At 36.9% G+C, this 17,369-nt stretch overlaps 1 protein-coding gene across 1 annotated transcript in view; it reads right to left on the bottom strand.

Annotated features, from left to right (window-relative positions):
* LOC102033255 (macrophage mannose receptor 1-like) overlaps nucleotides 1-17,369 on the bottom strand; it is a 32,298-nt gene that overhangs the window by 2,240 nt on the left and 12,689 nt on the right. The window contains exons 12-27 of the mRNA XM_031066813.1: nucleotides 16,856-16,983; nucleotides 15,509-15,596; nucleotides 14,204-14,348; nucleotides 12,974-13,009; nucleotides 12,713-12,876; nucleotides 12,143-12,210; nucleotides 11,260-11,360; nucleotides 10,801-10,940; nucleotides 9,588-9,702; nucleotides 8,752-8,933; nucleotides 8,011-8,113; nucleotides 6,564-6,793; nucleotides 4,435-4,600; nucleotides 2,910-3,056; nucleotides 1,733-1,849; nucleotides 718-885 (exon numbers count right to left, since the gene is read on the bottom strand). Coding sequence (XP_030922673.1) covers nucleotides 718-885; nucleotides 1,733-1,849; nucleotides 2,910-3,056; nucleotides 4,435-4,600; nucleotides 6,564-6,793; nucleotides 8,011-8,113; nucleotides 8,752-8,933; nucleotides 9,588-9,702; nucleotides 10,801-10,940; nucleotides 11,260-11,360; nucleotides 12,143-12,210; nucleotides 12,713-12,876; nucleotides 12,974-13,009; nucleotides 14,204-14,348; nucleotides 15,509-15,596; nucleotides 16,856-16,983 — 2,098 coding nt within the window. The remainder of the gene's footprint in view (nucleotides 1-717; nucleotides 886-1,732; nucleotides 1,850-2,909; nucleotides 3,057-4,434; nucleotides 4,601-6,563; nucleotides 6,794-8,010; nucleotides 8,114-8,751; nucleotides 8,934-9,587; nucleotides 9,703-10,800; nucleotides 10,941-11,259; nucleotides 11,361-12,142; nucleotides 12,211-12,712; nucleotides 12,877-12,973; nucleotides 13,010-14,203; nucleotides 14,349-15,508; nucleotides 15,597-16,855; nucleotides 16,984-17,369) is intronic.

Genomic DNA, 17,369 nt, shown 5'->3' with positions numbered 1-17,369 from the left:
GCCCTGAACAATGCTGTGATTGCTGCTGCTTACCCCACCAGCTGCAGGTTTGCTTTGAGGGGGGAAAGGACTGAACCTCAGAAACATCCTGAACCTTGGGGTTGTGAAACAGGGCAGGAAATTGGACTTTTCTGCAGAATTAACAGTTAAACTCCAAAATACCACAGCTTGCTTGGCTCACAATATTCTGATACTTCTACTTCCTGACTAAAGCAGATGGTGCTCAGTTATACAGAAATAAAATATAAAAAAAAAAAAAAAAAGCTAACCAAAACAGTTCTACTCTTTTCAAAGGTCACTATATGCTCTCTGGATTGCACTTCCGCTCCTATTTAAATAGAATTGCTTCATCCATCTCTTGCTGGAACAGCATGTATCATAGTACAGCAAGAGGAAGGATAGCAAATTATTGATGCCACTCTTGTTCCACAGAAAGAAAATAGGAATTTCAGTAGAAAAAAATCTGTTTATGTTGGAGGGAACAAAAAACTAAAGAAATTTGGGGTTTTTTTTCAGGAAATATTTATGTAAGAAAATACAGTGTAACAAAATCCGAGGTTAATGAAGCAAGAAATCATAAACAGGGGAAATAAAAAAAAAAATTCACTTGTATTATTTTTGTCTGAACATCGAAACATTGGTGTCAGTCCTTTGCAACACTCATATTGTGAAATAAAGCCATAAATGGAAAGAGCAAATATTAAAGAAGTCACTTACTCTTTGGTTTCTTACAAATAAAGCCCTTTTGGGAAGAGCAGGGCAGGATACTCCAGTAGCCCGTGGCTGCAGACAGCTCCACGCAGAAAGCCAGCTCGTCCCCCGAGGGCTCCTCCTCTGCCCAGTTGACAAAGTCTAAGGCACTGTTATCTTGCCAAAGCAGCTGCCCTGATGTGGCAAATGTTAGTATCAATACTAATAGATCCACAGGGAAGGTCTTCACCTTAGTGAATATTGACATAATATTACTTTCTCCAGCCTATAAAGCAATACTACTTTCTTCAGAAATTCCATGTGGTTGGTTTTTTTTGATGCATTTTATCTCATTTGATTCTTGTCTCAGAAACAATATAATAGCTTTCCCAAATTATGATTTGCAGGTTTATCAGTTATAATAATATCACAGTTTTAATTTATATTTCTCCATATGTTTGTCTAGGATATCAAAATTTCAAGCTGAAAATGTTAAATTCAGAATTTTCGTAAAAAATTTCTCAATTATTATTTCATCAGCACACAGTGAAAATCAAGCAGCTTTTACTGTAATTCTAATCATACATTTAGTTAAAATTAAAACTTTTTTAAAATAAACTCTAAAAAAATTTGATGTTTCAATGGGCTGAAAATAATCTAAAATAAAACCCTTTCTGACTGCTTGTAGTCTGATAACAGTGTTTTCTTCCAGATGCATATTTTCTACTGCATGCTTTAGCAAGCAGCCTAATTTTCTCCTTACAGAGTCACAGAGGAGCTTGATGCTGTGGGCTCTGGCTGGACTCCCACAGGCCCCACATGGGTCTTCCACAGCCAAGAGAAGATGAGAGCCAGTCAGGACTTTTTCCCCAACAGGAAAAGCTTTCTCAGAGACCAGGAATAGGAGACAACCTCTGAGAGGACTCAGATCTGAACTCCAACTCTACCTCAATTGATTGCTTAAAACCTATTAATTTTATTAATATTTTTTTCCATTTAATAAAGTCTGTTTATGATTATTTATAGAACTTAAAATAGTTACCATTTACATTTCTGTATATTCCTATCCAGAAGCCACTTGTCTTACTTGCATATAAATCTGCATGTTCTATTAAAAAGTTTGATTCATACAGATCTTCTACAGAAGCCAACATACCACCTATAAAAAAAACAGTGGAAGATGATTGGAGATATCCCTGACATAGTTACAGCTTTTAAGACAGGTTAAGGTTAATAAAAAATCTCCCACTGCTAGGGAGTAAAGAATTTAAATAGAGACCAGAAGGTAGTGTCCAGCTGTAGGGGAACAGCACAGACAGTGAGAGATCTCATCTAAGTGAAAGACACACAGGCACACAGAAGATGGTGACTTTTAAACACCAGGCAAGGTGCACTATGTTTTCAGGTGACTGGATGTTACTGTTCATAGGAATTATGAGTGATTATTTATTTGTTCTTCATGGTTTGCCAGAATAATATGTAGCATGAAATGCTGTGCAACAAACAAATCTGCAGTTCAAAACAATGTATTAATTTTTGTGGCAGTGGTGGTAGCAGAAGAGGGCTAAGAAGATCTAAAAAGGGATGAAACAAAGGATCCATTTATTTTCTCTTTCCTGGCCTCCTGAGACATGGATGAGATAGCTGATGACTCAGCAGCAAAGGTGAAACAGTGCCAAGGTACTGCTCCTGGTCTTGGCCAGGAACAGATGTCTCCAAGGAGAAGGAGGGAAGCATTTTCCCTCCCCAGGCTCTGCACTCTGCCAAGGAGCCTGGCTGATAAAGCAGAGGCTACCAGGCAGCACAAGAAACCCCTTTTGGATCAACCCCTTTCAGATCACACAGGCCATGTTAAAAATTAGTGATTGTTATGATATTTACTTTGCCTACTGCGTAGAGAAAGATATGGAAAAGAAGGGATAAGGCTAGAGAGAAGTGAGTTTTTTTCAAGTCACGTAAAATTTAAGATTTTACTAAAAAGAGAGATTTAGTGAATGAAGAATTATAACAAGAAACAAGCACAGCTGGAAAAATAGAACAAGGAAATCACCTTAAATGCAACATAATTGAAAAGCACAGACCAGTAAAAATTAAATGAGACATATATTCCTTATTTTTAATATTTGTAGATTTTGCATTGTTACTTTTCAAGATTTTTTCAATATTTCTTTTTAATGTCAAGATTGAAGTTCTCTATTTGGGTAAAAAATAATAATTACCTGATTGAATGCACTGAGTCACAGACTGAGCCCAGCTCATTTCATTGGCATTGAAGTTATAGCAGTGGCTTCGGAAAGGAATCCAAGATATGTGATCAGATTCAGGACATTGTCCAATATCCTGGGGGGGATCAGAAGGAACTACATCTAGAAGAAATGAGATATTATGAATGCTTTCATTCAGTAAGGATCGCAGTTCTTCATACATGAAATCAAACATTAAAACCACCTTTTCTTAAAAGTGTTTAAAGTTTTCTTTGGCACACAGCGCTAGAATTATCAGTGTCTAAGTCAAGAGTGATAATGAGGATCAGGACTGGTCAGCTGCAAGAGGATGACTCAGTGTGAATCTGTGCTCTTCTCTGTTACTAACTAAACCAAACTTGGACTCTTTCAAGGATACTTGAGTGTTCAAGAATTTTGGTTCTAATTTGTTTTGTTATAATCTAGTTTGTTTTGTCATATAAATAAAAGAAGCATTAAAAAACATAACAACCACCCCTAGAAAACTCCCAAACTCTCAAAAAGTTCAAATAAGTTTTATTTAAGATGAAATATCATATAATAGAATCTTCCCATTTAATATTTTCCTCAAGATAGCAATCCAAATTTCTGAACATTGTTATACCTGACAAAGCATAGAGTAATCTGAGGCTCATTGATTATTTATGTAGTAACCTCTCATTTTCCTACAAGCAATGACATTATGAAAAGAAAAGGCAACATTGTCACTTAGCACTTGTGGTTTTAAAACAAAAGTTGCAAATTAACAGCTATGAAGTTCAAAGCATGGCCCAGAAAAGAAAATAAAAAACAACCAACCAGTTAAAAAACCCATAAAATACCCAACCCAACCCAAAACAAAAACAAAACAAAAACAAACCCAAAAATCCCCAAATGAACTCTGAGTTTCCATTAAGTGTGTGTTGCTACAGCTAACAGATGTTATTCTAATACAAACGAGAAAGGAAAAAACCCAGTCCCATCCTGAGGTTCGCCTGTAGCTTTACTGTGTAGTATTCCTCCCATACAAACCCTGTGAAGTATGAACTTCTTTTGGGGCAAATAACAGACCCTTTTTTATCAGATACAACTCTTTCTCCTGTATCCAGTATTTGGAATCCAAGAGCAATGAAGTAACAAGCAGTGTAGGAATTATGTGTTTATATTGAAGAAACAAAATTCATTTTATACTCAGTGGAATTCACTGATTACTGACCTTCCCATAAAACTTCTGCCAGCAAAACACTTTACATTCTAGACTCAATGTGAGATGCCTGATGTTCTCACAATCTCTTTGATCTGTCTGCCTGCCCCCATGGTAGCTATCACTCCAGTCCAGTAAAATGGCAAGACCTTGGCTGGTGAATGCCAACTCCATCAAAATAACACATTTTCATGCATAATAAATGTATTGACCATACATACCCAGCCTTATTATTCTTGATATATACTTAGAAATTTGTAATTCAGGCAAAGCAGATAAAGCAAGGTTTCTGCCATAAAACCAAAAGCCATTGCTTACCCTCAGATTTTTTGCAGATAGAAAGATGTTTCTCATTACAATGTGCTGTTTTCCATCTCCCAGAGAGTGCTAGATAGACACAGGCTGTTCTCTGTTTTGGTTCTCCATAGTCCCACTTAGAAAAACTTACTTTCCTTTTATTGGTCCACCTATAATATCCATAATTCTGAAATTGAAACAGACATTTGACATAACTTTTGTAAACTCTTATCTGCTGTTTCACCTATATGCAGTCATACAGAAGCACATTTTCAAAGTGATACAGGCAGCTCAGTTTGTGTATCTGTGCTAGTACTGTTAAAATACTGGTTGAATCAGGACTCAGCAACACAAAAACCAGACCCAGCAGGATGGCTCCTATGCTGGAACAGCCCATGGAAGTGTTTCAAAGGCTAGATAATGCTCCCTGGGGACTCAGTCCCTTGTCAGACTATGTTGTAAGATGGAATCACCATCCCAGAAGAGTCAGATCTCCAGGAAAAGCAGGAAAACCATGAAGAAGCAGGAAGCCCAAGAACAGGAAACCAGTGGAAAGCTCAGGTGGAAGTGGGTCTCAGAGTTGGCTATCAGACAAGGATTCTAAGCTCCAGCAGTTTTGAGGAGAAACATTGAGGAATAAACTGCAGCCATCACTATGAGGAACCAGAAAAAATTATTACTTTGCGAGAAGCAAAAGAGAAATATGTCAAGTAGGAATTCTTGAGTCTTTGTTTAGTCTTTCTTCCTCCTCCCCTTTTTTCTTTTCCATGAAGAATCAGAAGAATTACAAGGAAAAGTGAAAAGACACAGACAATATGTTGCTGCCATTAAAAAGAGGGGGATAAGATGTGATCTCACTGCAGTGTCTAGCTGTGTCAAGAGAGATGCCAGGTGCACAAGGTCATACTGAGCTTGGCATCATCAGGGCAAGGTCACTCACTGCCTGGGGAAAAGGAGGAACCACAAAGCTTGACTCTGCAAGATCAAGGTTTATAAGTACCAGGGGACAGTCTGGTGATTCAAGCTTGATCAAAATGGGATTTTAGCTGCTTTCTAAATCATATTGCTGTGACTAAAACCAACCAACTTTCATATCAAGTGGACTTAAACTATTATTTTGGTTTGGGTAGAGATGCCCTGTGGACTTTCGCAAGTGGAAGGCTTTATTTTAAGGTTGGTGACTACCCTGTGGGCATTTTTTCTGGTGGAGGCAGAGATGACACTGTTAGAATAGTGGAAATATATATTGTTCAGCAACAAGTTCATTTTATCAGACAATTTTTTCAGCCTTCTGAGAGGCTTTATCAGAGTGTTGCTGCATCATATAACTGGAAAATGCTATTTTTACACAATATTTATTATAACTATCCCTAGGGATACTGAATTTCAGACATGTTTTGCAGTGTGACATGTGTGGGATTCCACATCAGTGTGGAATCCCAATTAGTAAAAACAATGAATAGTTAAGATGACTATTACTGATGAAAAGGTTAATTTTTGTTATCAGGGATGTTCAGTCAGATCAAAGAACAATGAAATAGAAACATGGTAATTAAGTGCATTTAACAACTGCATATTCAGTGGAGAAGCTGAAGCTCAATTTGTCACTCAGTCACAGAGCTAATAAGAATGATTGTCACTCGAGTGTTGCCGTACAAAGTGGTGGACCTGGATCTTGGTATTCACTACTTCTGGTGCAGTATAGCTTTTACTGATTTTAACCTTTGGGACCCAGCAGGTATAACAAAGAGTGTGTGTTCAAAGGTGTGTGGTTTGGCTATGAACCGTTCTGAACCAAAACATATTGGAAAAGCTACAGCTGCCAATGATCATGAGGCACTAGCCCTACTGACCATCTTGCACTCCTTGGGCAGGGGTCACCTCTCCTAAAAACGGCCATCTGAAAGTTTACCAAATGTTTTTACCTAAGTTTCTAAGATTCACACAGAAATAGTAAAGAGAGTCCATTACCACCAAAGGTTCTCGTCCTTCTCCATTGCCTAAAATGGAGTTCAACAATTTAAAATCAATGAAGTCAAAAGATATGAGACTGTCCACCATTCCTAGGTTTCTAAATCTGTTCATGCTATAAATCTCCTATTAATAGTAGCAGCATTTAACTTTATCAACTATTAATTTTTTAATCTTACCACATTGCTGTTGAGCCCAATCCATAAGGGCTCTCCATACTGCACTGCCTGCAGCAGTAAGAATATATTACTGTAATAATCAAAAATGCTGGCAAGCTCTGAAGATTTCTCCTTGCATGCTTTTCTTGCTTCTTCCCAATTCATTTTAGAAGGAATGATTAAATAGCTGCTATTGCCATAATGGACAAAATCGAAATCTGGAGCACTTGTGGGGTGAAACAGTTCAGGCTCTGTAGGAAAGAGGTACAAATTTGAAAGGCAGAGGAGAATACAGTGAAAATTTACAAGCTGCTGGATAGCAGTATTACTTTTGAGTAACAGATGAATATAATGTGGCAGCACAAGCATCAAGTAACAGCATTTCTTACATAAAACCAAAGAGATTTATTTTAATGGCAATTTGGAATTATTTTAAACTACGGTATAAAAACACATTCAATTAGAGAGAGGCAGAGCATGAGCTGTGTGTATCTATAGACACAGGCTGTCCAGATGAAATTATGTCAGTACTGGTTCCACCATGATCCTCCTCCCAAAGATCTCCACGTCCCCCCACCGCAGTGCAGGTGAAGTTTTTTCCATGCATGAGCACAGGACAAGATCTTCACACCACTTCAGTCTCAAAATAATTTCTTTCTAAGGAAATTTTATGACCATGCTGCTACATCTTTCCCTCGTAGGATGAAGGGAAAAAGGAAACTCTATTTGTACTTATAATTATATATGCAGAAGTAGAAGGCAAGGGCCTAAAGGTAATGATGGGGCAGAAGAAAAGACATAAACTTTGTGTTCAGTCATTGTTGAGGACGCCCTGGCAATTGTTTTTGCTGGTGCCATCCTGATGCAGCTTTCTGCACTTGCATGGGACAGAGCTGTGAATCATCTGACCCAGCTGTGGCTTCTTCCTCTATTTTGCCTTGCTGCTCAGCAGTTCCCTGTTTTTGTTCCTGCAGACTCTGTGCTCCGGATGTGCCTCCCACCCTAAGGCCCCATGAAGAAAACTGGAACTTTTGTCCTTCTGAGTATTGTTGTTCTTGTGATATGAAGGCCTTGCTAGAGACTGATGAGCAAACCAATCAGTTTAATTGGCCCCGGTTGACCCCCAGCTGGAGGTGACTGAGGGGTTTGTCTTTTTGTATTGTATTTGCAAAATTGCATTCAGCCACCTGTCTCTATGATAGTTGGGTAATGCACAGATGGCTACACATTTCTTTAGTAGACAAAACAGGCATTTTGAAGGCAGAGACCTTCTAGGAACCTGGTTTGGGCATTTTTCTTATGATTAAGAAGGTGAATCCCGTCTTCAAGTTGTCTGCATGCCAGGCACCTGATTTAAGTGTGGATGTCTGCAGGGTAGGCGAGGTCAGCTTCTCTGAGTTGTAATGGCTGCATTGTTCCATAAATGTTTTGCAACAAAAGAAAAAAAAAAGTGAAAAATAAAACTTACCACTGTCCATCTGGCAAATATAGCTTTTATTATGCTGGCAGTCAGTATTTTCCCATAATCCTGCATCATCTACAGACCTTCTTGTCATTGCAATACAATCAGTCTAGGGGAAAAATGAAAAATAGAATTGTTGCTGATAAAATGCAAAATTTCCAGCAAAATTATAGAAATAGGTGTGAGGAGAAAAAATTAGTAGCTTTCTTTTCTAGTTTTCTGGTTCTTTTCATGTATTGCTTGCTGGAAATTAAATGTATTCTATTATATATCTTAAGCAAATGTACTTTCATTGGCAGATTGCTGCAAGAACTTTTGTCCATTAATTAAAATTCCTTGGAATGTATTGAAGCTATTTTTACTATGGAGTTAATGGTAATCTGTACTGAATTTGTTGGAGTTTCATTTGGATTTGCATCATACAAGGAAAAACAATAAACCAGAGTAAAAAAGCACAACTAGCACTGAATATTTTCACTAAAATATAATAATTATAAAAAGTGTAATTAATTCTAGCAGTAAAGATTCCTTTTCTGCATTTCTAGACTTTGACAAAGGAGAGTAAGCCTAGATACTACACAAGCCTATGAATTTCTGAATAAAGCTTAAAAAATTGATCTTTGAAATTTCAGTTCACTTCTGCTTTAAGCTAATAAAGATCAGATCTTTGTTGAGACAGAAGTCAGGCTGGTATACTCAAACATTATGTCATGTATGTTATGCATTTTCTGATTTATTTCTGTTTACCTCTATTGTAATATACTTCCAGTCAACCACCATGAAATTATCTCTGAATGGGAATCCTGGGGCCCAATTTGAATAGTCAAAAATGCTTCCATCTGTCCAGAGGTATGTATTCTCACTGTTAATGTCATTCAGCCCAATCCATGTTTCACTGGCAACATCCTTTAGATGGAAAGTGAGGAAAGCTGATAGAAAATAGATTTTAAAAATAAAATAAAAAGTACCTGAGGAGTTTCCTTTTTTTCAAATTCCATGTAAATCAAATTATGAATAAAACAACAAGCATTCATCTTCTAAATCTATTGGAAATATCAACCTCAGTATTATTAGGCTATGAGTGAATGGTAAAATAAAAAAATTACAATGGGGAATCAAACTGAAGCAGTTTGATTGCAGGGAAAAAAAGAGGGGGGGAAAAAGGAAAACATTTTTTGATAAAAATTATTCAGGCTTCTTGGAAATATTATAGAAATCACAGCCAGAAGTGACTTCAAAAGGATTGTCTTTCCCAAGGTAGCATTAACTGCAGCTATGTAATTTCTGATGGATGTCTGTTTAATGTTAAACTTGAATATCTGTGAGCATTTCATGACTATAAACTACTACAATTTATCCCATCTTCCAAGACCATGGGCAATAGATTATTCTATTCCTTCCACAGATGACATTTGCCAAAACTTGAGAAGTGTCATAATATCTCACTCCAGTCTTCCCTCTGGATCAAACACCTCCAGAACTTTCTTCACAGGTTATTTAGGTCTAGAGGTATGTTCAGCCTCATCATTAGATGGTGAAATATGTGGCTTCATACATAGTGTTGTAAGGCTCAGGTGTCATACCTTGCACTTGGTTATTGTGTATAGAGGCCAAATTTCCCCCTAATTCTCTACAAACACTTCTTGCTGAGTGCCAAGTTAGTTTCTCTTCTTCTCTGGATCCAAATATTTTATAACACTGTGGAGAGAATAAAGGATTAGACAGACTTTCAGGTGTCAAAGAATTTTAAGAACATTGATTTGGATTAATTCTGTGCCAGTCCCTGCATGCAAAGAGCTGCAGATGGGGGATCTGCTGGAGCACAAATACTGTCAGCCAGTAGGAAGGAGACCCAGCCAATCCCAGTGCACAGCACTTACAATTGTGTGGAGTCACTGCTGGGAAAGAGCAGAAAACCACCAAAAGCTTTTGAGGAATTAAATTACTGAAAAGTAGAATTTTTGAGAGACTGGAACTATTTCCTGATTGTGAACCTAATTTGGAGCACGCAGTAATTTCTCAGGTCAAGTTTTTTCAATTATATACCACAGATGGAGTGCTAAAACCTCACATGAGTGGAACAGTGTCAGGAAGAAGTGCCCTTCTGAATGGGTGTTTTCCCTGAATACCAGTGTAAAATATTTTTGTCTATCTTCTGAGGGACAGAAAACATGGCTCCTCCCTCTTCATGCCCTTTTTTTTTTTTTTTTGAATGCATAAAAACTTTTCCTATTGATTGCATTGTGGAATTGACTTTTGGTTTTCCTCTGTTTGTTTTTTGGGTTTTTTTAAAAGTTCATATGTTCAGGTTTTTTTGCTTAACTTAGCAGAAAGCAATGCTTGCTTGTCTTGTATATTTGATTTGACATTCATTGCTTTTTGTGTTACTCAGCATAGGATGAGTTGCTGTGATGGCCAATTACTTATGAAAAGTGTGACCTTTCATTTTTTCATCTTTGTTACTCAAAGCAGGGTTACATTTACAGATAAGGATAATGGATCAGGATTTCAATGCAGTAAAAATGCCTAAAATAAGCAGAAGTATCTAGAAACTAGAAAAGTAGCTAAAGGCACATGGTCATTTACAAAAATTATAATTTCAAACATTCAAATCACCTCTTTTTTAATATTTAGTTACAAATTTGCCAACCTGAAAATGCAGTGCACTGCTAACTAGCATACTTCTTAGCAAATTGGTGTTTACAGAGAGGGAATTTATTTCATGAGACAAAAGGGATAGTTGTTTTCTTCACCTAGAACAAATTTGCTAAATATGTCTGATATTTATTTCTGTACCTTATTTTTAAACAAAAGCCAAGTTTCAGGACATCCTCCCAGAGGTGGAAGTACAGGAGGAGCAAATCCTGAGTAAGTTGAATTTTGCCTTTCACAGATAAAGGCCTTTTGCACAGCACAACTTATGTCTTTCCATAAGCCTGGAAAAAATGGAATACAGATAATTGTTTAAAGATTGGGGAATAGAGAGAAACTCTTGTGTAACCATTACAGCAGTCAGGCTCAGATGGCATTCATAAAGCACAAATGAAACATCTTTACCCAAATACACTACTCCTTCCTCTGCAATATGTTTCTTTTCTAAGTGATGACACAGTTTCAAACTTGAATGTTTTATGAAAAAACGTCAGTATTGTTGAACTACCTCTGTGGGGTAGTCTCAAATTTAAGTGTGTACCAAACATTTTGGATTTTGATGCTAAATTTTACCCAAATATTTCTTGTTGCTATTTTACTCACCAAAATCTTCTGACATTATCACACAGTTTTCATCATTGTTTGCAAAATTGGGTTCATTTGGAGCCCAGGCAACATAATTCACTGGGCTGTCATCCAGCCATCTGGAAGAAACAAGGGGACAGTGGCTGCCAGCAGACATCTCAGCAGTCAGTAACCCACAAGGTCTGTTTGGGCACAGGGCTAAGCAAGGTATTAGCAGTGACCAGAGGGCAAAACTCTAAACTCTACATATCCTGGGGAGGACATAGCCACAGCCCCACTGCTGCCTCTCATCTGTTTAGTACTACCACGTTCAAGGCACAGATGGACATCCTTCACATCCCAGGAAGGTGTCCTCCTGAAAGTCTTCTACAAACGGATTGTTAAAACAAGTTTCCTACCAGAAATTTCAGAAAGCTGTTGGAGTAGATGCTACTTATGCTTCTTGCTTCCAGCTCACATAACTTCAACTACATGGGAATAATTTGATTTAACTCTTACATATATATTTTATCAAAACTTCCCAGGCTTTCTCTGTAGCCATTGGAGATCTGGTCAGGGTGAATCTCACCCTTAGGCTGATGTCAAGAGTGGGTCAGGTAAATAACATCTTAATCCTCACTACTTATGCAGGGTTGAAGTTCTTGCAATGTAAAGCATTAAGTGAGCTGAATCTTAGCCATGAATTTTTATTGGGTTCACAATCCCACGTTTGGAAGGAAAAGGCATTTCTCTGCTTAAATACAGAAGAATGCAACACTTTGGATCTGAGACATCTCCTTAAAACTATCCAGAAGTCAATTGTGCAACACTTTTTAACTTGTAAGATGAAAGCACACAGAAATGCTCCCTCAAGATGAAATTACCGTCATTTGTTGTCCGTTACCAGTTTTTCTTTACTCACCTGAATCTCTGATCAAAGCTGACAACTAAGCCAATGAAAAATGATTTTCCTCTGTGTTTTGTGTAAATCTAAAATAGAAATAATTAATAGTTAAGCACTAAATTGCTCCTCCATGTCAAGTAAAAATCTGAAAGGCAATTACTCATACCTCTGATTTATTTTTCCTTTTTTTTTTAATTTGAACCTCACATAAGCATATGGTAGGTTCAGACTTAGGTTTCAAGCAGGCAACAGAGATATGTGGAACATCCTGGAGTGAGAAACCCACTGACAGGAAAGCAATTATCATTGTGCTGAACACTACATATATTAGAAAAGATAAGCAACCTGAACTATCCTTTGCTGCACCTTTAATATTTGCATGCCTCTTTAATATTTGCATTTTCCTCTACCTATTAAAAACAATAGTAATTTTACAGGTCCTGAACTAATATATTGCTCTATAAATAAGTAATGTAGGACAATAACTCAGGAATCCAGCCTTGCTGAATATTTAGTATGTTCCCTGTATTTTATCACCTGCTGTGCTTCAAACTTCAACTATATATAATTAATAGGCTTCCTGCTTACATAGTGCCACAGAAATCGTCTTTTGCTTTCTCTCTCAATGACAACAAGATCAGCAAAGTTCTTCTGACAAATTCTCCGTGCTTCTTCCATATGGACATGTTCTTTGCTGAAATAGTACTGCTTATTTTCATATATAATCCATCCATCACTGGTGAGCTGATAGTCTGAAAGATAAAGAGGCATATATAATACTTTCCTATCTAGTCTGTACAAAGTCTGAAAACTATAGAGTAATCTTTGTGAAAGAGGAAAAGAACCTACCAAGCTTGTAGTTTGCTTCAGGCTTTATCAATGTACCTGTAAAATAGAAGATTTTCACAAGCAACATCCCAAATTAAAAAAAAAAAGAAAATCAGAGACGTTTGCTTTACGTAGTTTCATATGCTTTGTAGAATAGATGGGAAAAAACCCAAACCCACCAAGCAAATTATGAATCAGATAATGCATTTTCAAGAATTTAGAGCACATTCTGCCATATTAAAGTAAGTGTATAATTTAGAAATATTTAGCTAGTGAAAAATATGTACAGTAATGTATATCATTATATCATATATTACAGTAATGTATATCATATATTACAGTAATATATATCCAAAAGCATTGTGTCAAAAAAATCCATGTTTCACAGTAGATTTGTGGTAGATTAAATAAGAATTACTTTGAAAATTTGTTTTAGCATTTTCACTTGATACTCTATGATTACTTTTTTTTTTACTATTATTGGGATTAGAGCCAAACAAAATATTCCAATATAGTAAATTCTAAAGCTTACTGAGATGGTAATAGACTATCCACAAGTATTGAAAATGTAACGCTGGTTTATTGCTAATGTCAGATGTAACTTCCAGTGTGTCAATGGATTCTTCCTTTCCTGAGGACTTGGCTTTTAGTAGGACAGTCTGTTTTTAAGAATCCTGGAGAGCCAATAGATATCAAACTCAAGTATCTGATTACAAATTGAACCAGGAGGAAGCAAATTAGCTGTATTCCCAGAGCCAGCTATAGCCTCTCAAAGGAAACTCTGCTTTCATGTGAATGCCTGTTATTTTGTACCTCTGGACTACTGACTCTCACATTTCTTCTGTGGTTTGATGGACAGAAACACATTATTATAGAAATGACAGAAACAGTTTGATGAGAAATAAACAACAGCAAAAAACAAAAATCAAGCAAAATTATTTTGGGATCATTTAAACACTTTCTTCTTAAGTATTTAGAGAACAATAGAACTAAAATTATCTCAATTATTTGAACCCATGCTAGAAAGAGATAAAACTAGAGATGAAGTGATAGGGTCACTTAACTTCCTGCACCCAAGGACAAGAGAAATGGTTCAATTCATTCTGCCTGCTTTATGTGTTGCCTTCACTGCAACTAGTTTTAAAATGAGCAATTCCCAGTGTCTTTCTTCCTTTCAATTTGTTTAAATCCATAAAATTTGCTTTTTAAGCTTGCGTTTATTGCTCCAATTAAATGGGGAAGTAATAATACCTTTTTTTGTTTCACAAATCCAATTAAGTAAATGTTCACAGTGCAAGTCATTCCAGCGCATTTGGGGTGATCTATTAAACATAACACAGTGTTCAAGTTCTTTGTAGTTGTTGGGTTCATCTTCCTCCCAGTTCTCATAAATTACCTGTGTTGGAAATACATACCAATTACTGTGTGATTTGAGCTGAATAGAAGTAATTGAGATTGCCATCGTGACACAATTTCAGTATCTCATCATCTCAAGTACCTTTTTGTCCTGAGTTGAGTATATGATGATTTTATCCCCAAATTGTCTCATTTGTTTATGCTGAATAATAATAAGTTTCACACCTTTAAGACTTGTTGCAGAGAGTGGAGGAGAGGGAGAAGAAGTGCACAGTTTTTTTCAGACACTGCACTCACTCCCCCGCATTCCTCTCCTAGACTGTGTTTTCTGTGGATGAACAGACAGCGAGACAGAGATCTCCTTTGCATTTAGTTAGTTTTAGCTGGCTGAAGCAAAGAAGTTCCCTGGACTGTGTTTTTTTCCCTTTTCTTTGGACCTCTTGGAACCTGCTCTGGACTGAACACCCAGGGGAGCACCGGCAGCTCGCACCTGTGGCCACCGGGCCGAGCCAGGCCTGGCCTGCGACAATTCCAGCACCAGAGGGACTGATCAGAGACTGAGTGAGCCGGGCTGCAACCCAGGGACGGGGGGTTTCTCAGTTTGTCATCTCTTTTAGAGCAGCAAGGAGTTTTATTGTTTAATATTGTTTAAGTTCTATTGTTTAATAAACAGGTTTTTCCACTTTTCTCCAAAGAAGTATTTTCTCCCGGACCAGCTGGGGGGAGGGGCCGATTGAATTTACTTTCCTACCAGAGCTCCTTTAGAGACTCTCTCCCAAATTTGCTCTAAACCAGGACACTTTTTTATGGGATCTGTAGGAGCTCAAACAGACCTGAGAGAGCTGTGAAGGTCATGCTGGTCAGGTTACTTTCCCCACCACCCCCGAAGAAGGTGAAGGGACTACATGGTATAGAAAACCATGTATTTGATAAAACAAAAACTGATGGACAGAGGGAGTTACATTTATCTTGCTTTGTGAAAGTTGGCAGCTGGGCTTCTCTGTAGTGCCGCACAGCAGTGCCCATTTTGAGAGGCTATGAAGGTCTAAGGGCACAGACTGTCAAAGGTGGGATATAACATGGTCCCAGGGGTGAAACACAGGCAATGCTGTATTAAGACAGTGCACTGCAGCTACTCTGTCTATATTCTATTTTCTAAAAGACAGAAAGTCAATTAATATCCAGCAAATAGATACTCACAGGGGAGCCATCAATCCAGGAAAATCCTTCATCAGGATTTAAGAGAAACAAACCGATCCAGAAAGCCTGAGTGTTCAGTCCTTTGTCCCTAAAATAATTCATACAATATAGATATACAAGCATAGAAAGAGAGGCTGGAATATAAATCCTGAAAAGCACAGAAATATCCTGCTTTCTGTCACACCTGAACTGGGTTCTGTGGCCCAAAGCCAAGCTCACGCCCTGCACTCTGTCAGGGAGGTGATAGTGCTCTGTGTTGGGCTAAGACTTCTCATATTTAACAATAAGTGGAAGTGATGTGGCCCAGAGCCAGCTTAAGTTCCCATCCCTGTGCATGTAGCACAGATCTTGGTTCTAGTGTGAGGTCAAAGACAAAGACTTTAGCAAAAGTAAAACATACATAGATGTTTATTTAACTACTAAGAATAGTGAGGATTGATTTTCAACTGTTTTCATTTGCTTCTTAGCTCTTCCTAAGTAGTCTAGTTAATATTTCCTGCTCCTTATCTTGTCATGCCTATGGACCAAATAAAATTACTATTTCAATCACTGCATAACAGAAAGATTTCCTTCCACAAATATTTTATACTCTAAAGCAGAGACTTAACAGACAAATAAAACCACATTCAGGTGATCACAATACTGAAATATATGTAAAATTAAGGGTAAGATCACAAAAACTTCTGAAAAGGAAAGTTTTAAATCTGTTTCAGAAAGTAAACCTCAATTTTCCACTATGTGAAACAGTTTTGGTTTTTGTATCATTGACCTGTCTTGACATTATGGAATACAATCAGAATATTGGTCTAATTTGAGGGGAAAATAATGTCACAGTTTATACATCATGAGCAAGACATAGCATCTACAATGTTACCCAAGCTTAATTAAAATGAATTACTCTTTGATTTCAAGATTCTTCAGTTTATAGTCAGAAAAAATATCACGTTAAGTCCTTGAATTTTGGTTTACATTACACAATAACTAAAGGGATTTTTTGAATGAGTTGGTTAAAGAATTGCAAACAGTTACAAAATGCCAGTTAGAGCTGAGTATTCTATTTTCTCCCTTTAGGAAGAGGGACTAACATGTAAGAAATTGATAAGATCTGGAAAACAGCCTTTCTAAAACCTTTGATAAAAATTACCAAAATATTAAGCCTCTTTGAAATACCCAAGATTTTTTTTAAAAAGCAATGTTACAGGATGCTAAAATCTTATATCAATATAATTTAAATTTCATTGGTTTTATTCACTCATTTGTTCAGCTCTGGATATGTTTTATATGTTTTAAGTAATTTTTATTTAACATAGCAGGGACATGAAAAAGAATCCTTATGCAAGTACTCACGAAGCTAATTGCCATAATAAAATTTGATCTTCTCTTGTATTGATTGTGACCAGATTTCCACCAATTTCTCTACAGAATTCTTCTGCTTCAAACCAAGACTTCTTTTGGTTTCCCTCTCTCACAAAAAACTATTGAGAACAAAAAGTAAAAATAAATTAGTAAATTGGTGAAGCTTATAAAATATGTGTAATTAAAATTGGCATAATTTTAGCATGTCTTTATTCTTGAGTGAGACAACATGACACCTGTCCAAGCCTCTAATATTAAACATTAAAAATGTGAAGTGTAAATATTTTTTCTTAGCATCATCTATTTTAAAATAAGGCAAATAGTATAGGCATCTGAGGAGAACAAAAAGTATCAGAATGTACAAAAGAGAAAAAAACTAATCTGTAAGTTAATTGGAACTTTGTCCACTGAAACTTTAAAAAAAATAGAAATACTTAACCATGGTGTTTTGCAGTAGAAAGCAGAAGATTTTTGAGAAGAGGAAGAGAAAGGGTAAGTCAGTGAG

Source organism: Geospiza fortis, unplaced genomic scaffold (assembly GCF_000277835.1).
Source record: "Geospiza fortis unplaced genomic scaffold, GeoFor_1.0 scaffold138, whole genome shotgun sequence".
NCBI lineage: Eukaryota > Metazoa > Chordata > Aves > Passeriformes > Thraupidae > Geospiza > Geospiza fortis.
Note: the sequence above shows the minus strand (reverse complement) of the source record. Positions and strands in the feature narration are given on the sequence as shown.